Here is a 27,958-nt window from a genome sequence, read left to right on the forward strand (position 1 = left end):
GCCAGAAGGCCTGACGAATACATTAATGTAATCGTTCATTTTATGCTGTTAAAATTCGCAAAATTGTTAGGTAGAATTTAAACTAACGTCAATTTTTCAACCTATTATTGCTGTAAACCGGTGTTGTAATGAGGTCAGTCAATGAAGACCAAAAAAGGTCGAATGTGAGAAATAATTCGTACAGTCGCAAATAGCAACGAGTACCATGAACAGCATAGTAGATACACTGATCGGTGTGGGCTGAGTGGGAATAGGGGTGCGTTTGAAGGTCACTTTTGTATGTTTCCTTTGAGTAAATCAAAACTACAGTTTGTAAGAGAAACGCATACCAGTGCAAAATTTAACTACATTAAATTTTCTGCAAAAAGGTCTTGCTCATTGCTGCAGGATTAATAGTTGGCGCGTAGCGAGAGAGACAATATGAAAATCTCGCGCGTGGTTTATGAAGGGCACTTATAATATTGCTGGTTGCATAAAACGACAGTGGTAGGGGAAGCTGAATCACTCTACATGTTTGTATGTATACAGAGCTAAATTGTGCAAATATGAAGATACTACTAACCCAACAGGAAGACTATTTATCTTGATTAAAATATGCTACACAGTTACCCTGACCAGCATGTATAGATCTCCTACCCACTGAGAACATCTGGTCATGAATTACTGAGAGACTGGCATATACTACCGGACAGCGATTACGACTGATGGAGTCTGGCAGTATGGAAAGACGTACCCGTGTCTGTCATCCACTCTCAGTTCGACACTCATCCAGGTTAAGACCATAGTTGCTGCCAGATGTGGCACCCCTCTGTACTAAATTGCCCATTCTGTATACACCCAAATGACCTACAAATTAAATAATGAATTGTTATCACTACATATACAATAACTGATATTTTCTTATTTGATGTTTTGCAGTTATAATGTCAATAGTCTGTTACGAAATAGCGGCTTCCATTTGTTGAAGTATCATTTCTTTGTTAAATGTGCACATAAAAATAAAACTTATAGTACTAAAGACAGTGAAGTGGACAGATGTTAGTGAAACCGTCTGTGTATAGTTAGACTGGTAGGCCTGCAAAGCATATCGAGTGTTTTTTGGATTAAATTATAATTCATCTGGTGTCAAACTGGTATTTTCTTTTCTTTTCTACACAATTTCCCAGTATGAAACATGTGCATTTAATTGCGATGCACTGTTTGCATCAAATAACATTAAGCAACTTTCTCCCAGGACTACTAATATTAATGACTTTTTGGCATTGCGAGAATACCTTTATAATTAGAGTACTTTTAGGGTAAGTTTGATTAACTTTTTTGGCCACCTGCTAATCCAGCTCTTACAGGACAACAACTGGGACATTGTTTCTGAAGAGAGGTTTTTAGAATATTAACATGAATCCGAAGAGCTACAGAAATGTTTTCTGAATTTCTTCAGCAAACACGTTCTAAGTGAGCGTTAACAGACTTATTTATTAGTATTGTACAAAGCGCAAAACAATATATTTTGCCATTTAATCACAATTGAATCTCACAAAACTTGCATTGTGCATTATGCCACACAGTACTGATGACAGAGATCGTACTTTTTTGTGAAACGAAATAGGACACAAACCAAGTAAACTATAAATATATAAGATAGTAAAGTTAAAATTATGACTAGACAAAAGTTTCAATGAAACATTGGTTCACGACGGAAAGACATGGAAGACTTTCCAAAAATGCGAAGACCATCAGTGTAATGAGCGACGCAAGTGGTTTCTGGCGCGTACAGTCCCTAGGAAACCGAGGCACCGCTCACTTCTTGTCGACTTGAGGGATGTGGTGCGGCGTGGCACCGTAGGCCCCCACTTCCATGCCTCGTAAGGCTTCAAATATCCTTGTGCAAACAACGTCGTCCACCATAATCGTCTGGAAATGAACAGAAATAACTATAGTTTCCAGCAGTGCCACCACAAAAGAAAACCCAGAACAATACATTGAATACGAACAAGTAAATTTCTTCAAAGGTAACGAAATTGTTTCAAAATAAGCAAAATACGAAAATAGTCATATGTCGATATGAGTTGCCATTTGCTAATACTAGCGAATGATATTCTTTACGTTGAACTCTAAATATGATTGAGACATATAATACACATAGGTTACAGTAACATAAATATCAATTTCAGTAAACTTAGCCTTGATATGAGACCATATCACAGTGTAAAATATTTCAGTATTTCAGTAACATGACCGAAAGTTATGGTTATTTTACACTATTGTTTCTCACAATTCAGGTGTAATTGTATTCAATCTCACTCCTTATGAGGAAGTTTACACGTATAAACAGTGTGCAATTATTTGTTGTGTGCAAGAATGCAAGTCCACAGTGTAAAAATGGTTCAAATGGCTCTAAGCACTATGGGACTTAACATTTGAGGTCATCAGTCTCCTAGACTGAGAACTACTTAAACCTAACTAACCTAAGGACATCACACACATCCATGCCCGAGGCTGGATTCGAACCTGCGACCGTAGCAGCGGACTGAAGCGCCTAGAACTGCTCGGTCACAGCGGCGGGCTCCATAGTGGTTTTAAAAAGAAATTATCGTCACTTTAGAAAGTTAAAATTATTTACTTACAAAATTCTTCAGTACATTTACGGTCTTTAACTGTTTTGAAATGCAGCAGAGATAACATTTCATGTTTTACCATACACCTTTCAAAAAAAGTGCGAAACCCCAAAAGGAAAATTAATACATAAATGCTGATGAGCACAAGGAAAATGGTAACTGACATTTTTAATGCAGAGAAAGTATGTACATCTGAGGTCTCCTATAATGCCCCAGGATCCATTTCAACCAAATTTTCTACACAAATAAAAAGCTTCATGGGTGCCAGCACTGTGGGATTTATAAGCTCCTAGCTCAAGTAGGGTCGGAGATACGAGATACATCTGCCTTTTCAGGCCTGGCATATAGTCTGCCCTGAAGGACAGGTGTGTTGTGTGAAAATACCATCAGCCTCCTTTATCGACATTCTTTCAGAGGAATCTAAATGGCAGAGGCACGAAAAGGATTGCTAGGTCCCAAGACATAGACCTTCCTGCATGACAGGTATTGTTTTGGAGTAGTGTCACCTGCTTTATCAATCCAATTTGCAGGTAGGCTACATGTCAAGGGCAAAAACGGTTTTCCAGCATCTGTGTCACATCTGTGCGTAGGATACACTACATGGGGGGTGTTTTTTTGGTAGTGTTATTGGCTAGCTTTATCGACCTGATTTTTAGCCCATCCATCAGGGACAAAACAGTTTTCAAGCCTCTGATGTGCAAGCTACCCAGCACCATAGGCAGGGAAGAATGGATAGCAAGAGAGGAAGCAGAAAGGTATGAACAGAGGGGAGCAGCAGAGGATGGACTGAAAGGGGGGAGGATTGGATGGACAGGGAGGGGCAGGAGAAGAGGGAGAACAGAGAGATAGATAGCAAGAGGGGGAGGAGAAGATGGACAGGAAGAGGTGGACAGGAGTAGATGGATAGGGAGAGAGGGGAGAAGGGGTTGAACAGGAGCGTCTACAGAAAGGTCCCAGAACTGCTCTCATTAATAAACGGTCACAACGCCCATATAGTACTAGGGACAGAAAGTTGGCTGAAACCAGACGTAAACACTAATGAAATCCTAAACTCAGATTGGAATGTATACCGCAGAGACAGGCTGGACAGTGAAGGGGGAGGCGTGTTTGTAGCGATAAGAAGTGCAATAGTATCGAAGGAAATTGACGGAGATCCGAAATGTGAAATAATTTGGGTGAAGGTCACGGTTAAAGCAGGCTCAGACATGGTAATTGGACGTCTCTATAGGCCCCCTGGCTCAGCAGCTGTTGTGGCTGAGCACCTGAAGGATAATTTGGTTAATATTTCGCGTAGGTTTCCCCACCATGTTATAGTTCTGGGTGGAGATTTTAATTTGCCGGATATAGACTGGGAGACTCAAACGTTCACAACGGGTGGCAGGGACAAAGAATCCAGTGAAATTTTTTAAAGTGCTTTATCTGAAAACTACTTTGAGCAGTTAAACAGAGAATCGACTCGTGGCGATAACATATTAGACCCTCTGGTGACAAACAGACCCGAACTATTTGAAACAGTTAACGCAGAACAGGGAATCAGCGATCATAAAGCGGTTACTGCATCGATGATTTCAGCCGTAAATAGAAATATTAAAAAAGGTAGGAAGATTTTTCTGTTTAGCAGAAGTGACAAAAGGCAGATTACAGAGTACCTGACGACTCAACACAAAAGTTTTGTCTCAAGTACAGATAGTGTTGAGGATCAGTGAACAAAGTTCAAAACCATCGTACAATATGCGTTAGATGAGTATGTGCCAAGCAAGATCGTAAGAGATGGAAAAGAGCCACCGTAGTACAACAATCGAGTTAGGAAACCGCAGCGGAAGCAAAGGGAACTTCACAGCAAACATAAACATAGCCAAAGCCGTGCAGACAAACAAAAATTACGCGAAGCGAAATGTAGTGTGAGGAGGGCTATGCGAGAGGCGTTCAATGAATTCGAAAGTAAAGTTCTATGTACTGATTTGGCAGAAAATCCTAAGAAATTTTGGTCTTATGTCAAAGCGGTAGGTGGATCAAAACAAAATGTACAGACACTCTGTGACCAAAATGGTACTGAAACAGAGGATGACAGACTAAAGGCCGAAATACTAATTGTCTTTTTCCAAAGCTGTTTCACAGAGCAATACTGCACTGTAGTTTCTTCTCTACATTGTCGCACAGATGACAAAATGGTAGATATCGAAATAGACGACAGAGGGATAGAGAAACAATTAAAATCGCTCAAAAGAGGAAAGGCCGCTGGACCTGATGGGATACCAGTTCGATTTTACACAGAGTACGCGAAGGAACTTGCCCCCTCCCCCCCCCCCCCCCCCCCCACTTCTTGCAGGGGTGTACCGTAGGTCTCTAGAAGAGCATAGCGTTCCATAGGATTGGAAAAGGGCACAGGTCATCCCCGTTTTCAAGAAGGGACGTCGAACAGATGTGCAGAACTATAGACCTGTATCTCTAACGTCGATCAGTTGTAGAATTTTGGAACACGTATTATGTTCGAGTATAATGACTTTTCTGGAGACTAGAAATCTACTCTGTAGGAATTAACATGGGTTTCGAAAAAGACGGTCGTGTGAAACCCAGCTCGCCCTATTCGTCCACGACACTCAGAAAGCCATAGACACGGGTTCACAGGTAGATGCCGTGTTTCTTGGCTTCCGCAAGGCGTTCGATACAGTTCCCCACAGTCGTTTCATGAACAAAGTAAGAGCATATGGACTATCAGACCAATCGTGTGATTGGATTGAAGAGTTCCTAGATAACAGAACGCAGAATGTCATTCTCAATGGAGAGAAGTCTTCCGAAGTAAGAGTGATTTCAGGTGTGCCGCAGGGGAGTGTCATAGGACCGTTGCTATTCACAATATACATAAATGACCTCGTGGATGACATCGGAAGTTCACTGAGGCTTTTTGCAGATGATGCTGTGGTATATGGAGAGGTTGTAACAATGGAAAATTGTACTGAAATGCAGGAGGATCTGCAGCGAATTGACACATGGTGCAGGGAATGGCAATTGAATCTCAATGTAGACAAGTGTAATGTGCTGCGAATACATAGAAAGATAGTTCCCTTATCATTTAGCTACAAAATAGCAGGTCAGCAACTGGATGCAGTTAATTCCGTAAATTATCTGGGAGTACGCATTAGGAGTGATTTAAAATGGAATGATCATATAAAGTTGATCGTCGGTAAAGCAGATGCCAGACAGATTCATTGGAAGAATCCTAAGGAAATGCAATCCGAAAACAAAGGAAGTAGGTTACAGTTCACTTGTTCGCCCACTGCTTGAATACTGCTCACCAGTGTGGGATCCGTACCAGATAGGGTTGATAGAAGTGATAGAGAAGATCCAACGGAGAGTAGCGCGCTTCGTTACAGGGTCATTTAGTAATCGCGAAAGCGTTACGGAGATAATAGATAAACTCCAGTGGAAGACTCGGTAGGAGAGACGCTCATTAGCTCGGTACTGGCTTTTGTTAAAGTTTCGAGAACATACCTTCACCGAAGAATCAAGCAGTATATTGCTCCCTCCTACGTATATCTCGCGAAGAGACCATGAGGATAAAATCAGAGAGATTAGAGCCCACACAGAAGCATACCGACAATCCTTCTTTCCACGAACAATACGAGACTGGAATAGAAGGGAGAACTGATAGAGGTACTCAGGGTACCATCTGCCACACACCGTCATGTGGCTTGCGGAATATGGATGTAGATGTAGAATGAAGTGAGGAAGGAGGAGTTCTTGGGAGAAGGGGATAGGAGGAGATGAATAAAGAGAGAAGGGTAGAAGAATGAGATGGAAAGGGAAGTGAGAATGATGAATGGACTGACAATGGGGGAAGAGAACGTGAGAGGAGCAGATGTGCAGAAAGTTGGGCAGGAAGAAATGGGGAGAGAGAGATAGGGAGGAGACAGAGAGGAGGATGAGGAGCAGATTGGAAGAAATGAGGAAATGAACAAAGGAAGGGGGGAGGAGATGGGCAGGTGTCACGAGAAGGTGATCAACCAAGAGGGGAAGGAAGAAAAGATGTGTTCAATATATGTGTCAAATACATATGTGGGTGAAGCCATGGGGAAAAGGCTGGTATATCTGTGTATATAAAGCTGAGTATAAGCATATCTGTCTAGATCCCTCAACTGGAGTGGATCATATTTGGCACACAGACTCCTTGTCCTGAGACAATTCAGGTAGGTGATTTACAGCAGTGTAACTCTAATTTTCTTGGAGATACAGACATGCAATATGTTTTAAGCCACAGCCATATAGGCTGCCCTTCCTGGCAAGTGTGTTGTGTGGGTGTAGTATTGACCTTGCATTATAGACTCACTCTGCAGGGCCGCCTACATGTCAGGGGCACAAAACAATTTTCCAGCCCCAACATGTAGGCTAACCCGCACAACACATGTATTGTTTTGGAGTATTACAGGCCTGCTTTAGCATCCTCTTTAATGAGACTACACATGCAGATCGCTATAGCCTGGGGGAAGAAATGGATAGAAGAGATTGATAGAGAGGGGGGCCGGAAAGAATAAATAAAGAGAGAGGTGATGGGTAATGGGAGAGGGAGCAGGAGAGAATGGACAGAGAGAGAGGTTTCTATGTCTATATCTACATCTGTACTCTGCAAACCACCATAAGGTGCACAGCAGAGGATATGTCCCTTTGTACCAATTGTTAGGGTTTCTTCCTGTGCCATCATGTATAGAGTGCAGAAAGAATGATTGTTTGAATTCCTGTGTGCATGCAGTGATTATTGTAATCTAATCCTCATGATCCCTATGTGAGTGATATGTTGGGGATTGTAGTATATTTCTAGAGTAATCATTTGAAGGGAGTTCTTGAAACTTTGTTAACAGACTTCCATAGAACAGTGATGTCGCTCTTCAAGAATCTTCCAGCTCAGTTTCTTCAATATCTCTGTGACACTCTCCCATGGTTCAAATAGACCTGTGACCATTCGTGCTGCTCTTCTCTGTATACAGTCAGTATCCCCTGTCATTCCTAGTACGGATGCCACACACTTGAACAATATTCTAGAACCAGTCACATGAGTGATTTGTAAGCAATGTCGCTTGCAGACTAATTGCACTTCCCCAGTATTCTACCAATAAACAGCAGTCTGCCACCTGCTTTACCCATGACTGAACATATCCGATAACTTCATTTCATATCCCTGCAAAGTGTTACACTCAGGTATTTGTATGAGCTGGCCGATTCCAACATTGACTCATTGTTTTTATAGTCATAGAATGCTAGGTTTTTTTCGTTTGGTGAAGTGCAAAATTTTACATTTCTGAACATTTAGGGCAAATTGTCAATCTCTGCATCACGCTGAAATCTTATCAAGATCTGACTGAATATATATATGCAGTTTCTTTCAGTTAGTGGTTTATTGTATATAACTGCAGTATCTGCAAGAAGCCTGATTTTACTATTTATATTCTCTGAAAGGTCCCTGGGCACACTCGAAGTTGTTTCTACATCTGACGATGATCCTCCAAGATAGCATGCTATGTCCTCCCTACCAAAAAGCCTTCAATCCAATAAGAAATTTCACTTGATATTCCATTTCATCGCACTTTTGACAATAAGCGTAGGTGCAGTACTGAGTCAAAACTTTGATCCAAAGCTTTCAATATATCATGAGAGAAAAGTGCGAGTTAGGCTTCAGATAATCGATGTTTTGAAATACATTCTGGTTAAAACCGAGGTCATTCTGTTCTAGATACCTCCCTGTATTTGAGATCAGAATATGTTCTAAGATTCTACAACAAATTGATGTCAGTGATATTGGTCGGTAGTCCTGTGGATCGTGTCTAATACCTTTCTTGTAGGTGGATGTGACATGCCTTTTCCTAAGAACTGGGCACAGTTTTTCGCTCGAGGGCTCTATTATGGATTACAGTTAGAAGAGGGGATCTCTCAGCCACAAATTCAGTAGAGAATCTGACAGGGATTCCATCAGGGCCTAGAGCTTTGTTCAGTTTTAACGATTTCAGCTGTTTCTCGATGGCGTTGACACTAATACTTGTTTCAGTGATCTTTTCAGTGGTATGATGATTAAATAAGGCAAATCTCTGGGGTTTCCCTTTGTAAAGTAACATTTGAAAACGGAGTTAAGCATTTCAGCTTTTGTTTTGTTACTCCTTAATTTCAGTTCCAGTCTCATTCGCTAGGGACTGCTCACTAAATTGTGTGCCCTAACAGCATTTTCATGTGACCACAATTTCTTTGGGTTCTGTGAAAGAGCACTCTAGCTCCAATCTTCCTGTGTCACCTGGCATTTTCCAAGTGTACCTCCTCCTCTTGTGATCCTTGAACAGAGTATTAGCTATTACTAGCTGAAGTTTATTACAGAACTCAATTAGTCTTTCTTCTCTATCATTCCTTGTCCCAAGCCCACATTCTCCTGTGACCTTTTCTTCTACTCTTTCTGCTACAACTGCATTCCAATCCCCCATGAATATCAGATTTTCGTTTCTCCTCATGTACTGTATCACATTATCAGTATTCTCATATTCTTTCTCTGTCTCTCCATCTTCAGCTTGTGACGTCAGCATGTATACCTGAACTATTGTTGTCGGTATTTGTTTTTCTGTCGATTCTGATGAGAACCACCGTATCACTGAACTGTTCACAGTAACACACTCTCTGCCTTACCTTCCTATTCATAACGAATCCTACCCCCATTATACAATTTTCTGCTGCTGTTGATATCACCCTACACTCATCTGACCAGAAATCCTTGTCTTCTTTCCATTTCACTTCACTAACCCCTATTACATCTAGATTGAGCCTTTGAATTTCCCTTTTCAGATTTTCTATTTTCTCTACCACGTTCATGTTTCTGGCATTCCATGGCCTAACTTTTCCCTACCACATTCAAGCTTTTGGTATTCCATGGCCTGACTCGTAGGAGGTTGTCTCTCGTTCATTATTCAATCTCTTTTTTGTGGTCACCTCCCCCTTGGCAGTCTCCTCCCAGAGATCAGAATGGGTGACCATTCCGCAATCTTTCGCCAATTGAGTGATCATCATGATATTTTTTTACTTACAAGCCACATATCCTGTGTGTATATATCATGTGTCTTTAATGCAGTGGTTCCCATGGCCTTCTGCATCTTGATACCGTTGATCATTGCTGATTGTTCCACCTTTAAGGGCATTTTCCCACCCCAAGGACAAGAGAGTGCCCTGAACCTCTGACCACTACTCCACCCTCTTCGACAAAGCTGTTGGCAGAATGAGGGTACTTTTTGTGTCCAAAGTCTTCAGCTACCAATGTTGATTATTAATCAAAATTTAATTGGTGGCAGGTTTCGTGCCAGGGAACCAGAACATTTTGATTACTAATCGAAGTCGCTACCCCTAGACCACAGATGCTACTTCTCTTACAGATCGATTTGTGTCACCCTCTTTTAACTGGAGGTGCCCATGTGTTATGTCTGGGATAGGATGTGTGTGGAGAGTGTGGGCAAGAGGGAATGTAAAGACATAAAAGGATGGTGAGAAGGGGGAGGAGGAGGAGGAGGAGGAGGAGGAGGAGGAGAGAGAGAGAGAGAGAGAGAGAGAGAGCATATGAATATACATGTATGATCTCCTTCCATTTCCCTGGACCAAAGTGTGACAAATCTTACACACAAACTCCTTGCTGAGAGGACAAACAGACAGTGGCTTATAATGCTCTTGCTCTAATATTTGTGGTGTGCTTTTTAAGACACTGCCTATAGAGTCCCCTGCACGACAGATGTGTTGTATGAGAACAGTATCGACCTGCATTATCGACCTGATTTGCAGTGCAGCCTACACATCAGGTTCAGGAAACAGTTTTTCAGGCCCCAACATGTAGACTGCCCACCACAACAGACATATTGTTTTGGAGTAGTCTTGGCCTGCTTTATTGGTTTGTTTTGCAGCCTGCACATAATAGGAAAAAAAAGAGTTTTCAGGCCCTTGGCATATAAGTTGTCCTACATGAAATTTGTATGGTAGTGGTAGCAGTAGTAGTAGTAGTAGTACTAGTAGTAGTAGTACCAGCCTGTAGTAGAGGTACCAGCCTGCTTTAGGGGCCTGTTTTGCAGGAGCTACAGGCACAGATAAAGAGGTGGCTGGAGACGGTGGGTACAGAGAGAGGGACAGGAGACCAAAGACTGTAAGGGGAGAGGAGAAGACTGACAGACAGAGAGGGGGAGAAAGAGAGGGGAGGATGAGATGAACAGTGCGAGGGGGTGGAGGAGATGGACAGAAAGACAAAAGAGATGGGCTGAAAGGTGAAATGGACAGATAGGTGGCGAGGAGATGATGAACAAAGAGGTGACAAGAGGAAATGGTCCAAGGGATGATGAAATATGAACTCTGGTTTTTGAACTGAAATAACATGATGTGGTATGATATTTGGCTTGGCCATTTTGAACTTATGATTTTTTAAACTGAAGTAACACAGCGTTGTATGATATACATGTGCATTATATGTGACACATACATATGTAGGCAAGCCTGCACCTAAAAGACCAGTATATATACATATACATAGCAGACTGCGCATGTGGATATATGTCCAGGATCTCCTCCAAAATCCGTTGATCAGTTTCAACCAAATTTAGCACAGAGACAGGAAACTTCACATGTATCAACACTATGGTGTTTATAACTGCTCAGCTCCAGTAGGAGTGGAGATACAGGCACACACACGTTTTTTCAGCCTCTGCCATATGGGTTGCCGAACATGAGAGGTATGTTGTGACAGTAGTGTTGACCTGCTTTATCGACCTGTTTTGCAGAAGCTATATGTGCAGTTGGGTATGGCTGGAGGAAATTTGAGATGGATAGAGAGGGGATGGAGAGAGGGGGCAGGAGATGGTGAACCAAAAGGTAGGGGGGAGGAGACAGACTGAGGGAATGAGGAGAGGGAGAGTGTGAGAGGCAAGAGATGGGTTGGACAAGGGGAGGAGGAAATGCATAGGGAGAGAGGAGAATAGGAGAGAGATAGGGAGAGGCAGAAGAATAGGGTCAGGTGGGGAGAAGAATGTGTAAGGTGAGGAAGGCAGGAGGAAAGTGATAGAGAGAGGGGGTGGGAGAGGAAGGGGGGGAGAGGGGCAGGAGGAAGCGAGCAGAGATGGGGAGAAGGAGAAAAGCAGGGAGGTGGCGAGGAGGAGACAGTCAGCTAGAGAGGGGGCAGAAAGAGATGAATAGAGATTTGGGAGGGAGGAGATGGTCAGGGAGAGAGACAGGGAGAAGGAGATATACAGAGTGAGGGCAAGAGAAGATGGATCAAGAGCGGGAGGAGGACGTAATGTGTGTAATATGTATATCGAAGACATTCACAGATGAAACCACAGGGAAAAGACTGGAAATCTAATTTCCATATTTCCTGCCCTATCGTTGCCAAGGTAACAATGTCCCATGTCCCTTTATTACAACATGTATCCATTGCACACAGAGTTTCAGGAATGTATCCACTTTCGGCACGTACAGTAAGGTGTCAGTGTATGAGTCCATGAGATGTGGGGCATGTGCACAGAGAATATCCGATCAGCATAATATCGCAGCTCAAGAACACAAATCGACTTGGCAGTCATTAAGTTTTTGATAAAGTTCCAGGTTTGTATTGGATAACGCTCACTGATTTGATTATTTTCACATTAGGATCTACAGTTATGAGAGTTAGAGTACTGCATTTGGATGCCTGTTCATACAGGTCATTACAGAACCTAATTTACATGTACTGAATCAAAATGGTGATTAAAGATGGCGGAAAAAAAAACTTTCATTTTGTCACTCCAATAGCCCTCATACTGAACTTAGAATATTGATGTAACTCGGAATGATTCATTTTTGCAAAGGAATCATTTCATTTGACCATTTGCAGTCACTGTAGACAGCACAGTTAAACAGTTCTTTGCCTCTTCGCCTACAAACTTGAAGCTCTGATAGCAGGAAGTTATAAAACCACTGAAAAAAAGTTTTACACTTTTTGTATATTTGCGAAAGTATGTGTGCTTAGATTTAAAGGAGACAGGAAAATAAAGAATAATCTTTAATGGATTCTAAAAACTGCAACACTGATAATCAAAACGTCTTCGGTCCCGGGTTCGATCCCCGCCACTGCCTAAATTTTGATAAATAATCAGCATTGGCGGCCGAAGACTTCCGGCATAAGAAGTCAGCCTCATTCTGCCAACAGCCTTGTCAAAGAGGGCGGAGGAGCGGATAGAGGTTCAGGGCACTCTCTTGTCCTAGGGGTGGGAAATTGCCCCTAAAGGCGGAAGAATCAGCAATGATCAACGACATGAGGATGCAGAAGGCAATGGAAACCACTGCATTAAAGACACGTAACGTATATCCACAGGACATGTGGCCTGTAATTGAAGAAGTGTCATGATGATCTCTCCATTGGCAAAAGATTCCGGAATAGTCCCCCATTCGGATCTCCGGGAGGGGACTGCCAAGGGGGAGGTTGAATAATCAACGAAAGGATAACGTTCTACGAGTCGTGGCGTGGAATGTCAGAAGCTTGAACGTGGTAGGGAAACTAAAAAATCTGAAAAGGGAAATGCAAAGGCTCAATCTAGATATAGTAGGGGTCAGTGAAGTGAAGTGGAAGGAAGACAAAGATTTCTGGTTAGATGAGTATCGGGTAATATCAACAGCAGCAGAAAATGGTATAACAGGTGTAGGATTCGTTATGAATAGGAAGGTAGGGCAGAGGGTGTGTTACTGTGAACAGTTCAGTGACCGGGTTGTTCTAATCAGAATCGACAGCAGACCAACACCGACAACGATAGTTCAGGTATACATGACGACGTCCCAAGCTGAAGATGAACAGATAGAGAAAGTGTATGAGGATATTGAAAGGGTAATGCAGTATGTAAAGGGGGACGAAAATCTAATAGTCATGGGCGACTGGAATGCTGTTGTAGGGGAAGGAGTAGAAGAAAAGGTTACAGGAGAATATGGGCTTGGGACAAGGAGTGAAAGAGAAGAAAGACTAATTGAGTTCTGTAACAAGTTTCAGCTAGTAATAGCGAATACCCAGTTCAAGAATCACAAGAGGAGGAGGTATACTTGGAAAAGGCCGGGAGAGACGGGAAGATTTCAATTAGATTACATCATGGTCAGACAGAGATTTCGAAATCAGATACTGGATTATAAGGCGTACCCAGGAGCAGATATAGACTCAGATCACAATATAGTAGTGATGAAGAGTAGGCTGAAGTTCAAGACATTAGTCAGGAAGAATCAATACGCAAATAAGTGGGATACGGAAGAACTAAGGAATGACGAGGTACGTTTGAAGTTCTCTAACGCTATGGATACAGCAATAAGGAATAGCGCAGTAGGCAGTACAGTTGAAAAGGAATGGACATCTCTAAAAAGGGCCATCACAGAAGTTGGGAAGGAAAACATAGGTACAAAGAAGGTAGCTGCGAAGAAACCATGGGTAACAGAAGAAATACTTCAGTTCATTGATGAAAGGAGGAAGTACAAACATGTTCCGGGAAAATCAGGAATACAGAAATACAAGTCGCTGAGGAATGAAATAAATAGGAAGTGCAGTAAAGCTAAGACGAAATGGCTGCAGGAAAAATGTGAAGACATCGAAAAAGATATGATTGTCGGAAGGACAGAATCAGCATACAGGAAAGTCAAAACAACCTTTGGTGGCATTAAAAGCAACGGTGGTAACAATAACAGTGCAACGGGAATTCCACTGTTAAATGCAGAGGAGAGAGCAGATAGGTGGAAAGAATACATTGAAAGCCTCTATGAGAGTGAAGATTTGTCTGATGCGATAGAAGAAGAAACAGGAGTCGATTTAGAAGAGATAGGGGATCCAGAATTAGAATCGGAATTTAAAAGAGCTTTGGAGGACTTACGGTCAAATAAGGCAGAAGGGATAGATAACATTCCATCATAATTTCTAAAATCATTGGGGGAAGTGGCAACAAAACGACTATTCACGTTGGTGTGTAGAATATACGAGTCTGGCGACATACCATCTGACTTTGGGAAAAGCATCATCCACACAATTCTGAAAACGGCAAGAGCTGACAGGTGCGAGAATTATCGCACAGTCAGCTTAACAGCTCATGCATCGAAGCTGCTTACGAGAATAATATACAGAAGAATGGAAAAGAAAATTGAGAATGCGCTAGGTGACGATCAGTTTGGCTTTAGGAAAAGCAAAGGGACGAGAGAGGCAATTGATGGTCACGAAGTCAATGAAGTTAAGGATTCTGCTACCTAGGCAGTAAAATAACCGATGACGGACGGGGAAAGGAGGACATCAAAAGCAGACTCGCTATGGCAAAAAAGGCATTTCTGGCCAAGAGAAGTCTACTAATATCAAATACCGGCCTTAATTTGAGGAAGAAATTTCTGAGGATGTACGTGTGGAGTACAGCATTGTATGGTAGTGAAACATGGACTGTGGGAAAACCGGAACAGAAGAGAAGCGAAGCATTTGAGATGTGGTGCTATAGACGAATGTTGATAATTAGGTGGACTGATAAGGTAAGGAATGAGGAAGTTCTACGCAGAATCGGAGAGGAAAGGAATATGTGGAAAACACTGATAAGGAGAAGGGACAGGATGATAGGACATCTGCTAAGACATGAAGGAATGACTTCCATGGTACTAGAGGGAGCTGTAGAGGGAAAAAACTGTAGAGGAAGACAGAGATTGGAATACGTCAAGCAAATAATTGAGGACGTACGGGTCAAGTGCTACTCTGAGATGAAGAGGTTAGCACAGGAAAGGAATTCGTGGCGGGCCGCATCAAACCAGTCAGTAGATTGATGACAAAAAAAAAAAAAAATCAGTCAGGTAGCTGCGGGGAAGGGAGAATTTATTCTTGAAGTGAAAGCCAGGAATTTCTTAGAGCCTGCTCTCCCTCCTCTCCTTAATTCTTCTTCCCACCGGACCCTATTCATCTACTCCTTCTATCTCTTCCTGTCTCTCTCATAATCTCCTCCCTCCCTATACATCTCGTCCTCCTCCGCTCCAACCCCTCTCGTGGCTCCCACTCTCTCCTCATTCTCCTATCTCTGTCTGTCCCCTCCCTATCAACCTTTGTACTCGCCTTTTACGAGCGATATATCTGATCCGTATCTGCTGTTCTTAGTTGAGACAGATGTGCACTTCACTCACCATCTTGAGCTCTTCTGTAGTGAACTCGAACACGTAAGTGACGAGTTTGTGCCCCCTCTCCACCCAGGTAAGAGTGTTGCCCTCTAGCGTACAGGTACGGATGACTCGCCGGCCGTCCTCGGTCTTCACCCACTTCTCTTCACCCAGCCGGAATGTGTTGGACGTCGTGAAGATGCCCGTCGCCGATATCATCGTGTACTCGTTTCCAGCCCTCGTCAGGATCATGGCAGGACGCACACTGTTGCCGATCTTCCGCGACAAGAAGCCAATGCCTGAAAGAGAATGGTATCGTCGTATCGAACACACAACACAGCAGATATTACACCATTTTAATCGAACAGTTCCAAGTTCCAATACGATCATACGATAGGATAAAGCTTTTATAACAACACGAAACAGCCTTAAGAAGTTCTCAAATACTGATGAAAGAGAGAGGTCACCTGGAAATATTGACATTGTCTACAGATGAGCTTGGAGTCTCTGAGAAACATGTTACTCTTGGATTTAAAATTCCAACCATATAAAATGCTGGTGGCTCAGCATACCAAAGACAGGGACTTCAGACAATGAAAGCTCTTTGTTGTTTGTATGCAATTGATCTTCAAAGGTGACCCAAATGCAATAATATTTATGGTCTATGATGCGTATTTTCACTTAAATGATCAGTTAACAGCTGTTGTTTTTGGGCCATTAAAAGCCTTTTCTGCTTCTTGAAACATCTCTTCATTCCTCACGTGTGACTGCGTGGTGCGACGGTGTAATTGGACCTTTTTTTTTGTTTTAGGAGTCTGGCTTAACAGTAACAGTGAACGCCCCATATTACGTAAATTTGCAGAACACGATTTTTCTGCCAGAATCGTGGAGACGACGGATAAACACGAGGAGTTTCATTTTTGACAAGATGCTGCAACATCTCACCGTGCAAAAGTATCCGTTTCTGTTGTGAGGAACATTTCCCCTGAATGCCTCATTTATCGTGTAGGTGACGTGCTGTGGCCACCAAATCGGCAAACTTCACCGCTCTTGACTTTTCCTTGTGGTGTATTTGAAGGAGTGTGTGCTCTAGTAGAAAGAATCTGTAGCTCTTTAGGAGCTGTTTGCAGACGACGCAGTTCCCCATAACAAAGTAGCAACGCCAGAAGGCAGCATCGATGTTGCAGAATGACCTCCAGAGGATTGATGAACCTACAAGCTCTAGCAGTAGACACAGTGAATGCGAATAAGTCTAGCATGTTGCGTGTTCATAGGAAAAGAAATCCGTACTGTACAACTAAACTACACTCCTGGAAATGGAAAAAAGAACACATTGACACCGGGGTGTCAGACCCACCATACTTGCTCCGAACACTGCGAGAGGGCTGTACAAGCAATGATCACACGCACGGCACAGCGGACACACCAGGAACCGCGGTGTTGGCCGTCGAATGGCGCTAGCTGCGCAGCATTTGTGCACCGCCGCCGTCAGTGTCAGCCAGTTTGCCGTGGCATACGGAGCTCCATCGCAATCTTTAACACTGGTAGCATGCCGCGACAGCGTGGACGTGAACCGTATGTGCAGTTGACGGGCTTTGAGCGAGGACGTATAGTGGGCATGCGGGAGGCCGGGTGGACGTACCGCCGAATTGCTCAACACGTGGGGCGTGAGGTCTCCACAGTACATCGATGTTGTCGCCAGTGGTCGGCGGAAGGTGCACGTGCCCGTCGACCTGGGACCGGACCGCAGCGACGAACGGATGCACGCCAAGACCGTAGGATCCTACGCAGTGCCGTAGGGGACCGCACCGCCACTTCCCAGCAAATTAGAGACACTGTTGCTCCTGGGGTATCGGCGAGGACCATTCGCAACCGTCTCCATGAAGCTGGGCTACGGTCCTGCACACCGTTACGCCGTCTTCTGCTCACGCCCCAACAGCGTGCAGCCCGCCTCCAGTGGTGTCGCGACAGGCGTGAATGGAGGGACGAATGGAGACGTGTCGTCTTCAGCGATGAGAGTCGCTTCTGCCTTGGTGCCAACGATGGTCGTATGCGTGTTTGGCGCCGTGCAGGTGAGCGCCACAATCAGGACTGCATACGACCGAGGCACACAGGGCCAACACCCGGCATCATGGTGTGGGGAGCGATCTCCTACACTGGCCGTACACCACTGGTGATCGTCGAGGGGACACTGAATAGTGCACGGTACATCCAAACCGTCATCGAACCCATCGTTCTACCATTCCTAGACCGGCAAGGGAACTTGCTGTTCCAACAGGACAATGCACGTCCGCATGTATCCCGTACCACCCAACGTGCTCTAGAAGGTGTAAGTCAACTACCCTGGCCAGCAAGATCTCCGGATCTGTCCCCCATTGAGCATGTTTGGGACTGGATGAAGCGTCGTCTCACGCGGTCTGCACGTCCAGCACGAACGCTGGTCCAACTGAGGCGCCAGGTGGAAATGGCATGGCAAGCCGTTCCACAGGACTACATCCAGCATCTCTACGATCATCTCCATGGGAGACTAGCAGCCTGCATTGCTGCGAAAGGTGGATATACACTGTACTAGTGCCGACATTGTGCATGCTCTGTTGCCTGTGTCTATGTGCCTGTGGTTCTGTCAGTGTGATCATGTGATGTATCTGACCCCAGGAATGTGTCAATAAAGTTTCCCCTTCCTGGGACAATGAATTCACGGTGTTCTTATTTCAATTTCCAGGAGTGTATTTTTGACAAATTGCTGCAAACAGTATCTACCGTAAAATATGTAGGCTCAACTATCCAGAGCGACGTTAGTGGAAAGACCACGTAAAAAAATCTTAGAGAAAGCAGATACCAGACTAAAATTTATAGAAAGAATCATAGGGAAATGTAACTCATCCACGAAGGAAGTGTTTTATAAGGGGCTTGTTTGCCCAACTCTTGAGCATTGTTTATCAGTCTGGGATACTTACCAAGTAGGTCTCGAAGAACAGAGAGGATCCAAAGAAGAGCGGCGCAGTTTGTCACGGAATCGTTTAGTCGATGCGAGAGCGTCACAGGGACGCTCAACGAACTCCGGTGGCATATGTTACAAGGTAGGTGTTGCGCATGACGGAGAGGTTTGCTACTAAAACTTCGAGAGAACGCTTGCCTGGAGGAGTCTGACGGCATGTTACTTCCACCCAGGTACTTCTCTCGAAATGACCACTACTAGAAAAATCGAAAAGAAAATAGAGCTAGTGCAGTAATTCTTCCTACGCGCCATTAGCGAGTGGAACAGGGTAATGGAGATCAGTTAGTGGTACCAAAAGTATCCTTCGCCACACTCTGTTAGGTGGTTTGCGGAGTGTGATGTAGATGAGCTTGTATGTTAAACTGCAAAACTGTCATTACAGAAGAATATTGTTTTATTGACAACGATTGTTTCCCCGAATTCGGAGCAACTTACGGCAGGAGGTTGAAAATTGAATTTGAGAGAATGGCCAACACTCGGATGATAATATTTGTAATCACCGCATAGATCAAATAGAAGATGTTAACCTCTGTTTTTATGTAAATCGATTTATTTATTTATGCAGTAAACTATTGTTCATTTGAAAACCGTCCATTTCCCGCAGGTAACAAGGCATTTTCATTAATTTGTATTACAGAAGAGTAGCAGAATATTTGATTCTATGTTGCTTTACGTGAGTTTCTGCTGGGTCTAAAACCATTTTGGATGTATATTGATCTATTTCTTCGCCACTTACGATCTTTCGCATTGAGATTTATCGCAAACTAAAGATGGACGAACGCAGTTAAACTAAAGATAGAATACCCTCCCACAATATGGTCTATGGTTTCAGCGAACTCAAAGGGAGGCTGCACAGTATTTTGTTAAGTAAGACGTAAGACAGTCCCGACAAACAAAATTTAGCTCGTGGCAAACACAGTAGTAGATAACTTGTGGAAGCAGAGCCTGCGTTTACTGGTATGGCTTAAAAGGAGCTTGTTTTCTGCTCAACGGTTATTTCACCCTGGCGCCACGCTTGAACACAATCAATGCTTTTTGAAAAACAATACGATGTGGCCTAAGATTTACTGGATTCACTCTCCGGTAGCATGGGACTCGAAACTACGTCGGGCCGTCCAGATTCAGTTTATCCGTAGCCCTGCTGAATCAGTTAAGGCAAATGATGACATGCGCGTCATCGTGAGTGGTGACAAAATGTGCGTATATACAAATGAACGATTTATTAGATACAATCAGCAGCCCTATTAGACTCTGCGCTGACGATGCTGTTGCGTTGAGCAAAGTATCGTTGTTGGATGATTGCATGGAACTGCAGAAAACCTTGGACAAAACTTCCAATTGGTGGAACGAATTCCAGCTCTCTTTAAATCTGGGTAAATGTAAGGTACTTTCTATAAAAAAAAAAAAAAAAAATCTGAAAGTATCCGATTACAACATTCGTGATGTACACTCCAAGTACATAATATCGTGTAGCTATACTAAGGAGAGCTGTGAAATGCTACGAACACGTAAAATGAGTATTATAAAAAGTGAATGGAAGATTTGGATTTTTGGGATGGGTTCTGGCGAAATAGTGTGTGTGTGTGTGTGTGTGTGTGTGTGTGTGTGTGTGTGTGTGTGTGTGTAAATGTAGTCGCATACAAGGCACCAGTGCAACCAATTCTAAAGAACTGTTCTGTATTTGGAATACTTGTCTGAGATGTATGGAAACAGACGTCTAAAGTATTCATAGATGCGCTGGTATGATCAGATCTGTCGGCTGTACGGAAGTTTAACAGAAATATCGGAGGAAACTGAATGAGAGTCAGTGGAAGAAAGGCGACGAAGTTTTTTAGAAAGCCTGTTGCACAAATTTAGACAACATGTGTTCGCCTGATTTTACGACCATTCTACTGACACTGTTGTATATTGCGTCCAGAGATCATAAGAGGGATTAGGGTGAGTACAGAGGCATTCAGAAAGTCATGTTTCCCATCGTACAATACGCGGAGAGAAAAATAATCCTTTTTCTGTCCTTTCCATTCTCTAAATTTAGCAAAAAGTGTTTCGAGAGAACTGTAGAAGGGCCTGCGAAGTGTATTCGTAGACGTAATCTACCATGAATATTTCATTCTTTGAATTAATGTACATATTATTTTAAATTATCGTCATTGGAGCGACATGACTGGGAGAGTGGGAAATGTGGCACTAGATAACATTATGGGGAATAATCGAGAATATTACTCGTATAAATAACAACGGGAAAATCCTGAGAGATTTTGCATACTTCAGTAACTTACGCATCATTAATACATATTTAAGGCAAACAGAAACACACAAAATAACCTAAGTAGAGAGAGTGTGGCAATCAGAGTTCTTTCTGGTCAATCATAAACAGCCTTAATGTTTGCGGATGGAACAGTATAAAAAGTAGCACAACAAAATACAGACTTACATACATCAACAAATGTGTTGAACATCCCCATATATCGTGCATGTGTTATGCTATTGTGACTGTTCCTGTATCAATTAGGCGGCCACCCCTGGCGTTGTTCGTAAATATACAATACGCACAGTAACCACGAGCGCTACCTGCGGTTGGAACGCTGAACTCGAATGGATTGCAGATATTTCAGTTGAAGGCGAAGCAGCAGTATGGACGGATTAGGGACTTCTGTGGAACAGCGGAGTTAACTTCCATCATGACACGAAGGACGATCGAAGCAATGACTAGGTCCATGTCATCACGTTATGAACATAATGCTTGTCAACGAGGAAAGATATTCGCCGTCTGCACTGGAGTCTAGGTAATATGGTGCACACATGGAAATGGTTTCAATTAACAAATACTGTTCAGGACTTACACCGCACAGGTCGACCACGTTCGACAAGTGCACAGGATAATCGATAGTTCCGTCATACGGAGATCGCGGTGCCACGCCAGTCAGCAACGCGAATCGATAGCAGAGTAATTAGCGAGGCCTCGCTGCAATCCGCAGCGCCGTATAGGAGGCGCTCCAGAAGACCACGACTCCACTCTCACAAGGGAAACTCCCCATTCCAACTTTCTCAGATTTAGTAATAAGAGGTCTCAGTGGATAGTCCGTCAAAATTGATCGCAGATCAAGCATGAAAACTGGAAGAAAGTGTACTGAATTGTGAAAAAAAAGCAAATCGAAACAGTGAACTGTCAAAAAAATGTTCAAATGTATGTGAAGTCGTATGGGACTTTACTGCTAAGGTCATCAGTCCCTAAGCTTTTTTTTTTTTTTGGTCATCAGTCTACTGACTGGATTGACGCGGCCCGCCACAAATTCCTTTCCTGTGCTAACCTCTTCATCTCAGAGTAGCACTTGCAACCTACGTCCTCAATTATTTGCTTGACGTATTCCAAACTCTGTCTTCCTCTACAGTTTTTGCCCTCTACAGCTCCCTCTAGTACCATGGAAGTCATTCCCTCATGTCTTAGCAGATGTCCTATCATCCTGTCCCTTCTCCTAATCAGTGTTTTCCACATATTCCTCTCCGATTCTGCGTAGAACCTCCTCATTCCTTACCTCATCAGTCCACCTAATTTTCAACATTCGTCTATAGCACCACATCTCAAATGCTTCGATTCTCTTCTGTTCCGGTTTTCCCACAGTCCATGTTTCACTACCATACAATGCTGTACTCCACACGTACATCCTCAGAAATTTCTTCCTCAAATTAAGGCCGGTATTTGATATTAGTAGACTTCTCTTGGCCAGAAATGCCTTTTTTGCCATAGCGAGTCTGCTTTTGATGTCCTCCTTGCTCCGTCCGTCATTGGTTATTTTACTGCCTAGGTAGCAGAATTCCTTAACTTCATTGACTTCGTGAACATCAATCATGATGTTAAGTTTCTCGCTGTTCTCATTTCTACTACTCCTCATTACCTTCGTCTTTCTCCGATTTACTCTCAAACCATACTGTGTACTCATTAGACTGTTCATTCCGTTCAGCAGGTCATTTAATTCTTCTTCACATTCACTCAGGATAGCAATGTCATCAGCGAATCGTATCATTGATATCCTTTCACCTTGTATTTTTATTCCACTCCTGAACCTTTCTTTTATTTCCATCATTGCTTCCTCGATGTACAGATTGAAGAGTAGGGGCGAAAGGTTACAGCCTTGTCTTACACCCTTCTTAATACGAGCACTTCGTTCTTGATCGTCCACTCTTATTATTCCCTCTTGGTTGCTGTGCATATCGTATATGACCCGTCTCTCCCTATAGCTTACCCCTACTTTTTTCAGAATCTCGAACAGTTTGCACCATTTTATATTGTCGAACGCTTTTTCCAGGTCGACAAATCCTATGAAAGTGTCTTGATTTTTCTTTAGCCTTGCTTTCATTACTAGCCGTAACGTCAGAATTGCCTCTATCGTGCCTTTACGTTTCCTAAAGCCAAACTGATTGTCACCTAGCGCATTCTCAATTTTCTTTTCCATTCTTCTGTATATTATTCTTGTAAGCAGCTTCGATGCATGAGCTGTTAAGCTGATTGTGCGATAATTCTCGCACTTGTCAGCTCTTGCCGTCTTCGGAATTGTGTGGATGATGCATTTCCGAAAGTCATATGGTATGTCGTCAGAGTCATATATTCTACACACCAACGTGAATAGTCGTTTTGTTGCCACTTCCCCCAATGATTTTAGAAATTCTGATGGAATGTTATCTATCCCTTCTGCCTTATTTGACCATAAGTCCTCCAAAGCTCTTTTAAATTCCGATTCCAATACTGGATCCCCTATCTCTTCTAAATCGACTCCTGTTTCTTCTTCTATCACATCAGACAAATCTTCACCCTCATAGAGGCTTTCAATGTATTCTTTCCACCTATCTGCTCTCTCCTCTGCATTTAACAGTGCAATTTCCGTTGCACTGTTAATGTTACCACCGTTGCTTTTAATGTCACCAAAGGTTGCTTTGACTTTCCTGTATGCTGATTCTGTCCTTCCGACAATCAAATCTTTTTCGATGTCTTCACATTTTTCCTGCAGCCATTTCGTCTTAGCTTCACTGCACTTCCTATTTATTTCATGCCTCAGCGACTTGTGTTTCTGTATTCCTGATTTTCCCGGAACATGTTTGTACTTCCTCCTTTCATCAATGAACTGAAGTATTTCTTCTGTTACCCATGGTTTCTTCGCAGCTCCCTAATCTTACACACTACTTAACCTAAGTTATCCTAGGGACAAACACACACACCCATGCCCGAGGGAGAGCTCGAACCTCCGCCTGGACCAGCCGCACAGTCCATGTCTGCAGCGCCTTAAACCGCTCGGCTGCTCCCGCGCGGCAGTGAACTGTCCAAGCTCAACAAGTGCAACACCAAGCGAAAAACGGAAGTGACGAAGTTGTGGTTTGACTGTCAAGCGGGTGAGCAGTGTTCAAAGCTCCCTCGTACCCTTATTTTATTTGTTTTTCGTTGTTCGCTGTATTCAGATCTGTGTCTGTGTCGTGGTGTAACGTCCGTTTGCAACAGCGAGCCGTAAAGAAGGGACCTGTAATGAAAATTGATTCTGCACAACTAGTCTGTTAGAAAAAGAAAGGAAGTGGGATGACAGGGCGGTAAGTCAACCGAATCTTCCTCTGGTAAACACGTTCTGGTGTGTCATACGCGGCATTAGTTACAGTAGGTGTGCTATATGACCGGACCTAATTTGTACGCCTAGTGAGTAAGTGAGATATACCTCCTTGCCCGATTTAGGAGTTCGTTTGAATGTGAATGTGAATGTGATCACTCCCAAGGAAATAATGAAAACATAGCAGTTTGTCACACAAGCTGCAACAAATGAACGTAACAGTTTCACAATCACACAGTTTCTCTGCGCTCTGTCAGAACATATGATTTTTAAGGTTTTTGACGATGCGTCTCGTTTCGTCTCGTTTGGGAAATTTTGACTCTTGAATTTCTTTGTTGTAAAATAGTTCACGTCCGTTTGTTTGTTGTTTTCATTTCTGTGAGACGACTACGTGGTATCTCGCCTGCTCTCACTCTTCGTCACATTTACTTGCGACGGTAATGTATTCTTACCACATGACTTACATTCTATAACCAATATATAGTATGACAACTGCCAAGACTACAGAAAGAAAACAAACATTCCTGTGACCGAACGGTCTTCCACAAAGTTCTGAAACAAATAAGAAAGACACCAGAGGGTTTACAACGGCTCGCCCGCTTTGTAGCCCAAGACCACGACCACTTAAACACGACACCACAGCTGTTACTCCTCTACTCAATGTTGCACTTGTCGAGCTTCGACCGTCCATTGTTTCTATTTTGCTTTTTTTTTCATAGTTCAATGTACCTTCTTCCTGTTCTCATGCTTGATCTGTGTTCAGTTTTTGATGGGCTGTCCTCTGGGTCATCTTACCACTAAATCTGAGGGAGATGCGATGGGAGGTTCCCTTGTCAGTAACGACAGCCCTCGCACTAAAATGGTTCAAATGGCTCTGAGCACTATGGGACTCAACATCTTAGGTCATAAGTCCCCTAGAACTTAGAACTACTTAAACCTAACTAACCTAAGGACATCACACACACCCATGCCCGAGGCAGGATTCGAACCTGCGACCGTAGCCCGTCGCACTCAAGTCAAAGTAGTGTCGAACATGCAAGAGCCCAGGCCCAGTTCGTGACACCATCTGAAGGAGTCAAATATTATGGAAGAGGACCAACACGACAGTTAAAGCTTCTGACGTACTTGTTCTTTGAAATGTGGAATACTGTACTGCAGCAGAACAGTTTGTTAATCTATGCATCAAGTGGTGCTCTGTCAATAACAGTAATAAAGTGAATTAAAATTTCGCGTGTTCTAGTTCAATGTGTCACCTCACCAAGCAATCAAAGAACGCACAGTCGTCGCCGGATGACTGTAGTTTTTTTTCTGGCCACAACATCGATATCTACGACTTTTGAGTCAAAGGCACGGCGGGCTCAGTGCTCCTGAACTATATTCTGCCTTCTAAGAAGCTATTTGTTTCGCATCATACTGTCAGGATACGATTGTACGATGCGAGCTTCCATTCCCGACGACCGTGGTAAACACGAGGTCCTACACCAGGATTCCATTGACTCTGTTACGAATGGGCAACAAATCATACAGAATGGATACCCTAGATTTGGCATCGGCTGTTGTTTACAGACGAAATTCATATCTGTTTGTTTCCTGATAACCGCAGGCAACGTGTTTGGAGACACCACAATAATATGAAACGCCTCCAGCACTATGTCCTACATGAGCAGCAAGGAGGTGGTGGAGTGAAGTTCTGGTTAGCGTTACACGTAACCACCGCACACCTCTCGTGGTTATTGAGCACAGCCTCACTGTTCTCATGGCAAAAGGACGGGACTCTGCCTGAATAGTGGGGCTGTAACGCCAACATTTTGGTTACAGTGCCACACTGATGAATAATAACTCGACTGCTCATAGTGCTCCTCCTGTGGACGCTTTCCTTCAGACTGCTAACATTACATGAATGGAGTGGGTTACCTGCTTCACGGGCATGAATCCATTTGCAGTTGTGTGGGACCGATTGAAACGAGCTGTTGTTGGACGTCGACAACGATACATACTCCGCGTGCCTTACGCAGAATCGCCATTGAAGAGTGGGAAAAATTGGACCAGGACTGGCTTGATCATCTCATCGATTCTATGACGCGATCGATTCAAGCCTGGGTTCCACCACATACTGACGTTGCTCAGGACTGTTGTGGAAAACCTCACATGGAAAACAGACGATTTTGTAGTTTTTATACTGTCACATTTCAAACAAATATATAAGATTGTCTTAGAGGCTTTTTTGGCGTATGCAATGAATCTCGAAGTAAAGAAGAGATGCAAAGCTTTCGTTGATGTTGATTTGTACGTATGTGCTAATGAGAATAGCAGGTATGAAAGCTAGATGTTTAAGAAATAAGGTACAAGAAGCAGTGAGAAACCCACCTCGTTAAAGAAACCTCCGTTAGAAAATTATACGACCGCCGACAAAATAAGTATGATGACGAAATAAAAGAGAGTAAAGAATCACAACAACAACTGGGCAACATGAAAACTACAATAGCGTAAGAAACCTCAGAAGGTGTTGGATACAGCAGTGAAAAAAAGAAACCAAACAAATTAAAGCGTTCATGTGATATTGTAGAGAGAAAGATTAAAGAGAAGGTAGATAACTTGGTTAAAATCGCACCTCGATATAATTACTTTTTCTGGGTATTCTTTCTTAGCTGTCTAACTCTGTATACAGGTAAAGCTTGGTAACTGCGTGTGCAAGCGTCACCAACGAGCTCGAAACAGGCATTTAATTTATGTGAATAGATTTGCAAGGACAAACCAATAAAAAGTCAAACAACAAAAATCAGTTATTTCAAAACAGCTGTGCAAGCAATTGGTTCTCCTCTCACAGATAAAAAACAAATTTCGTTATTTACCGACTGCTTTCATGTATTCGTTGAAGTTTTCACTCTTCACTAACTTGTACCTGCGACCCAGACATTCTTCCAGAGACATCGCTGTTATGGTATATACACTTTGAAGACGAGCTGCAAAAGTCCACGGTGTACAAACACAACGCTACGGTGACTGAATGCGGATGCTTACGGACGCTGGTCCTGCAACTTTCCCGTGATAGCGTGCACAGGAAGCGATCTGATACGCTGAATGATAGCATGTGAATTTTATCGTCGTAAGAGACGTTATCAGTTCGGCTACACGGTTTGACGCCAAACACCTTCATGAGATATTACTCGCGTGGCCAGTTCATTCGTATTTACTTTTCAGTGGCGTACTATCGAAGCGACGTTTGGACGTCAGCATCTTTCCCACTAAATGAGAATGCGTATAAGATGGCCAATAATTACGTTGGTTGTAGTCTCCATCGAGGCTGAGGTTTTACCTATCCCAGCGAGGCGGTGGAAGGAGGAGAGTAATTCGGGTGAGCAAAAAGTGCGCGTCTCGATGCATTCACGGTCAACGTAGACAACTTGTTTACTTGGTTCTAGACGGAAGACGTCGTGCATGTCTTACTGGACGCCGTCATTTTGTATATTGGTTGCGAGCATACTGAGCACTGAACCTAACAGGACGTGCAGAAATGTCTACCTTAACGGTGGGGATACATTTGAAAGAAATATGCAGAAGCATTGGTTCTCATAAAGAATGAAAAGGTGAAAATGATTGATTGAGCCACAGATACATTACATAAGGCAGAT

The 27,958-nt window shown here is 43.1% G+C and overlaps 1 protein-coding gene across 2 annotated transcripts; it reads right to left on the bottom strand.

Annotated features, from left to right (window-relative positions):
• Positions 1-1,613: 1,613 nt before the first annotated feature.
• On the bottom strand, positions 1,614-27,262 carry LOC124545410 (fatty acid-binding protein, muscle-like). Of its 2 annotated transcripts, XM_047124327.1 has the most exons (3): positions 27,179-27,262; positions 15,765-16,036; positions 1,614-1,911 (listed from the first exon to the last, which is right to left on the bottom strand). In XM_047124327.1, exons 1-3 carry the CDS (start codon positions 27,255-27,257, stop codon positions 1,798-1,800), a joined length of 465 nt encoding a protein of 154 aa, XP_046980283.1. In that variant the 5' UTR covers positions 27,258-27,262; the 3' UTR covers positions 1,614-1,797. The 2 variants fall into 2 exon arrangements, with proteins under 2 accessions (XP_046980283.1, XP_046980281.1); XM_047124325.1 differs by lacking the exon at positions 27,179-27,262 and having other exon boundaries at positions 15,765-16,930.
• Between the last annotated feature and the right edge of the window lie 696 nt (positions 27,263-27,958).

The sequence above is a fragment of the Schistocerca americana genome, chromosome 8 (assembly GCF_021461395.2).
Source record: "Schistocerca americana isolate TAMUIC-IGC-003095 chromosome 8, iqSchAmer2.1, whole genome shotgun sequence".
NCBI classification, from domain to species: domain Eukaryota; kingdom Metazoa; phylum Arthropoda; class Insecta; order Orthoptera; family Acrididae; genus Schistocerca; species Schistocerca americana.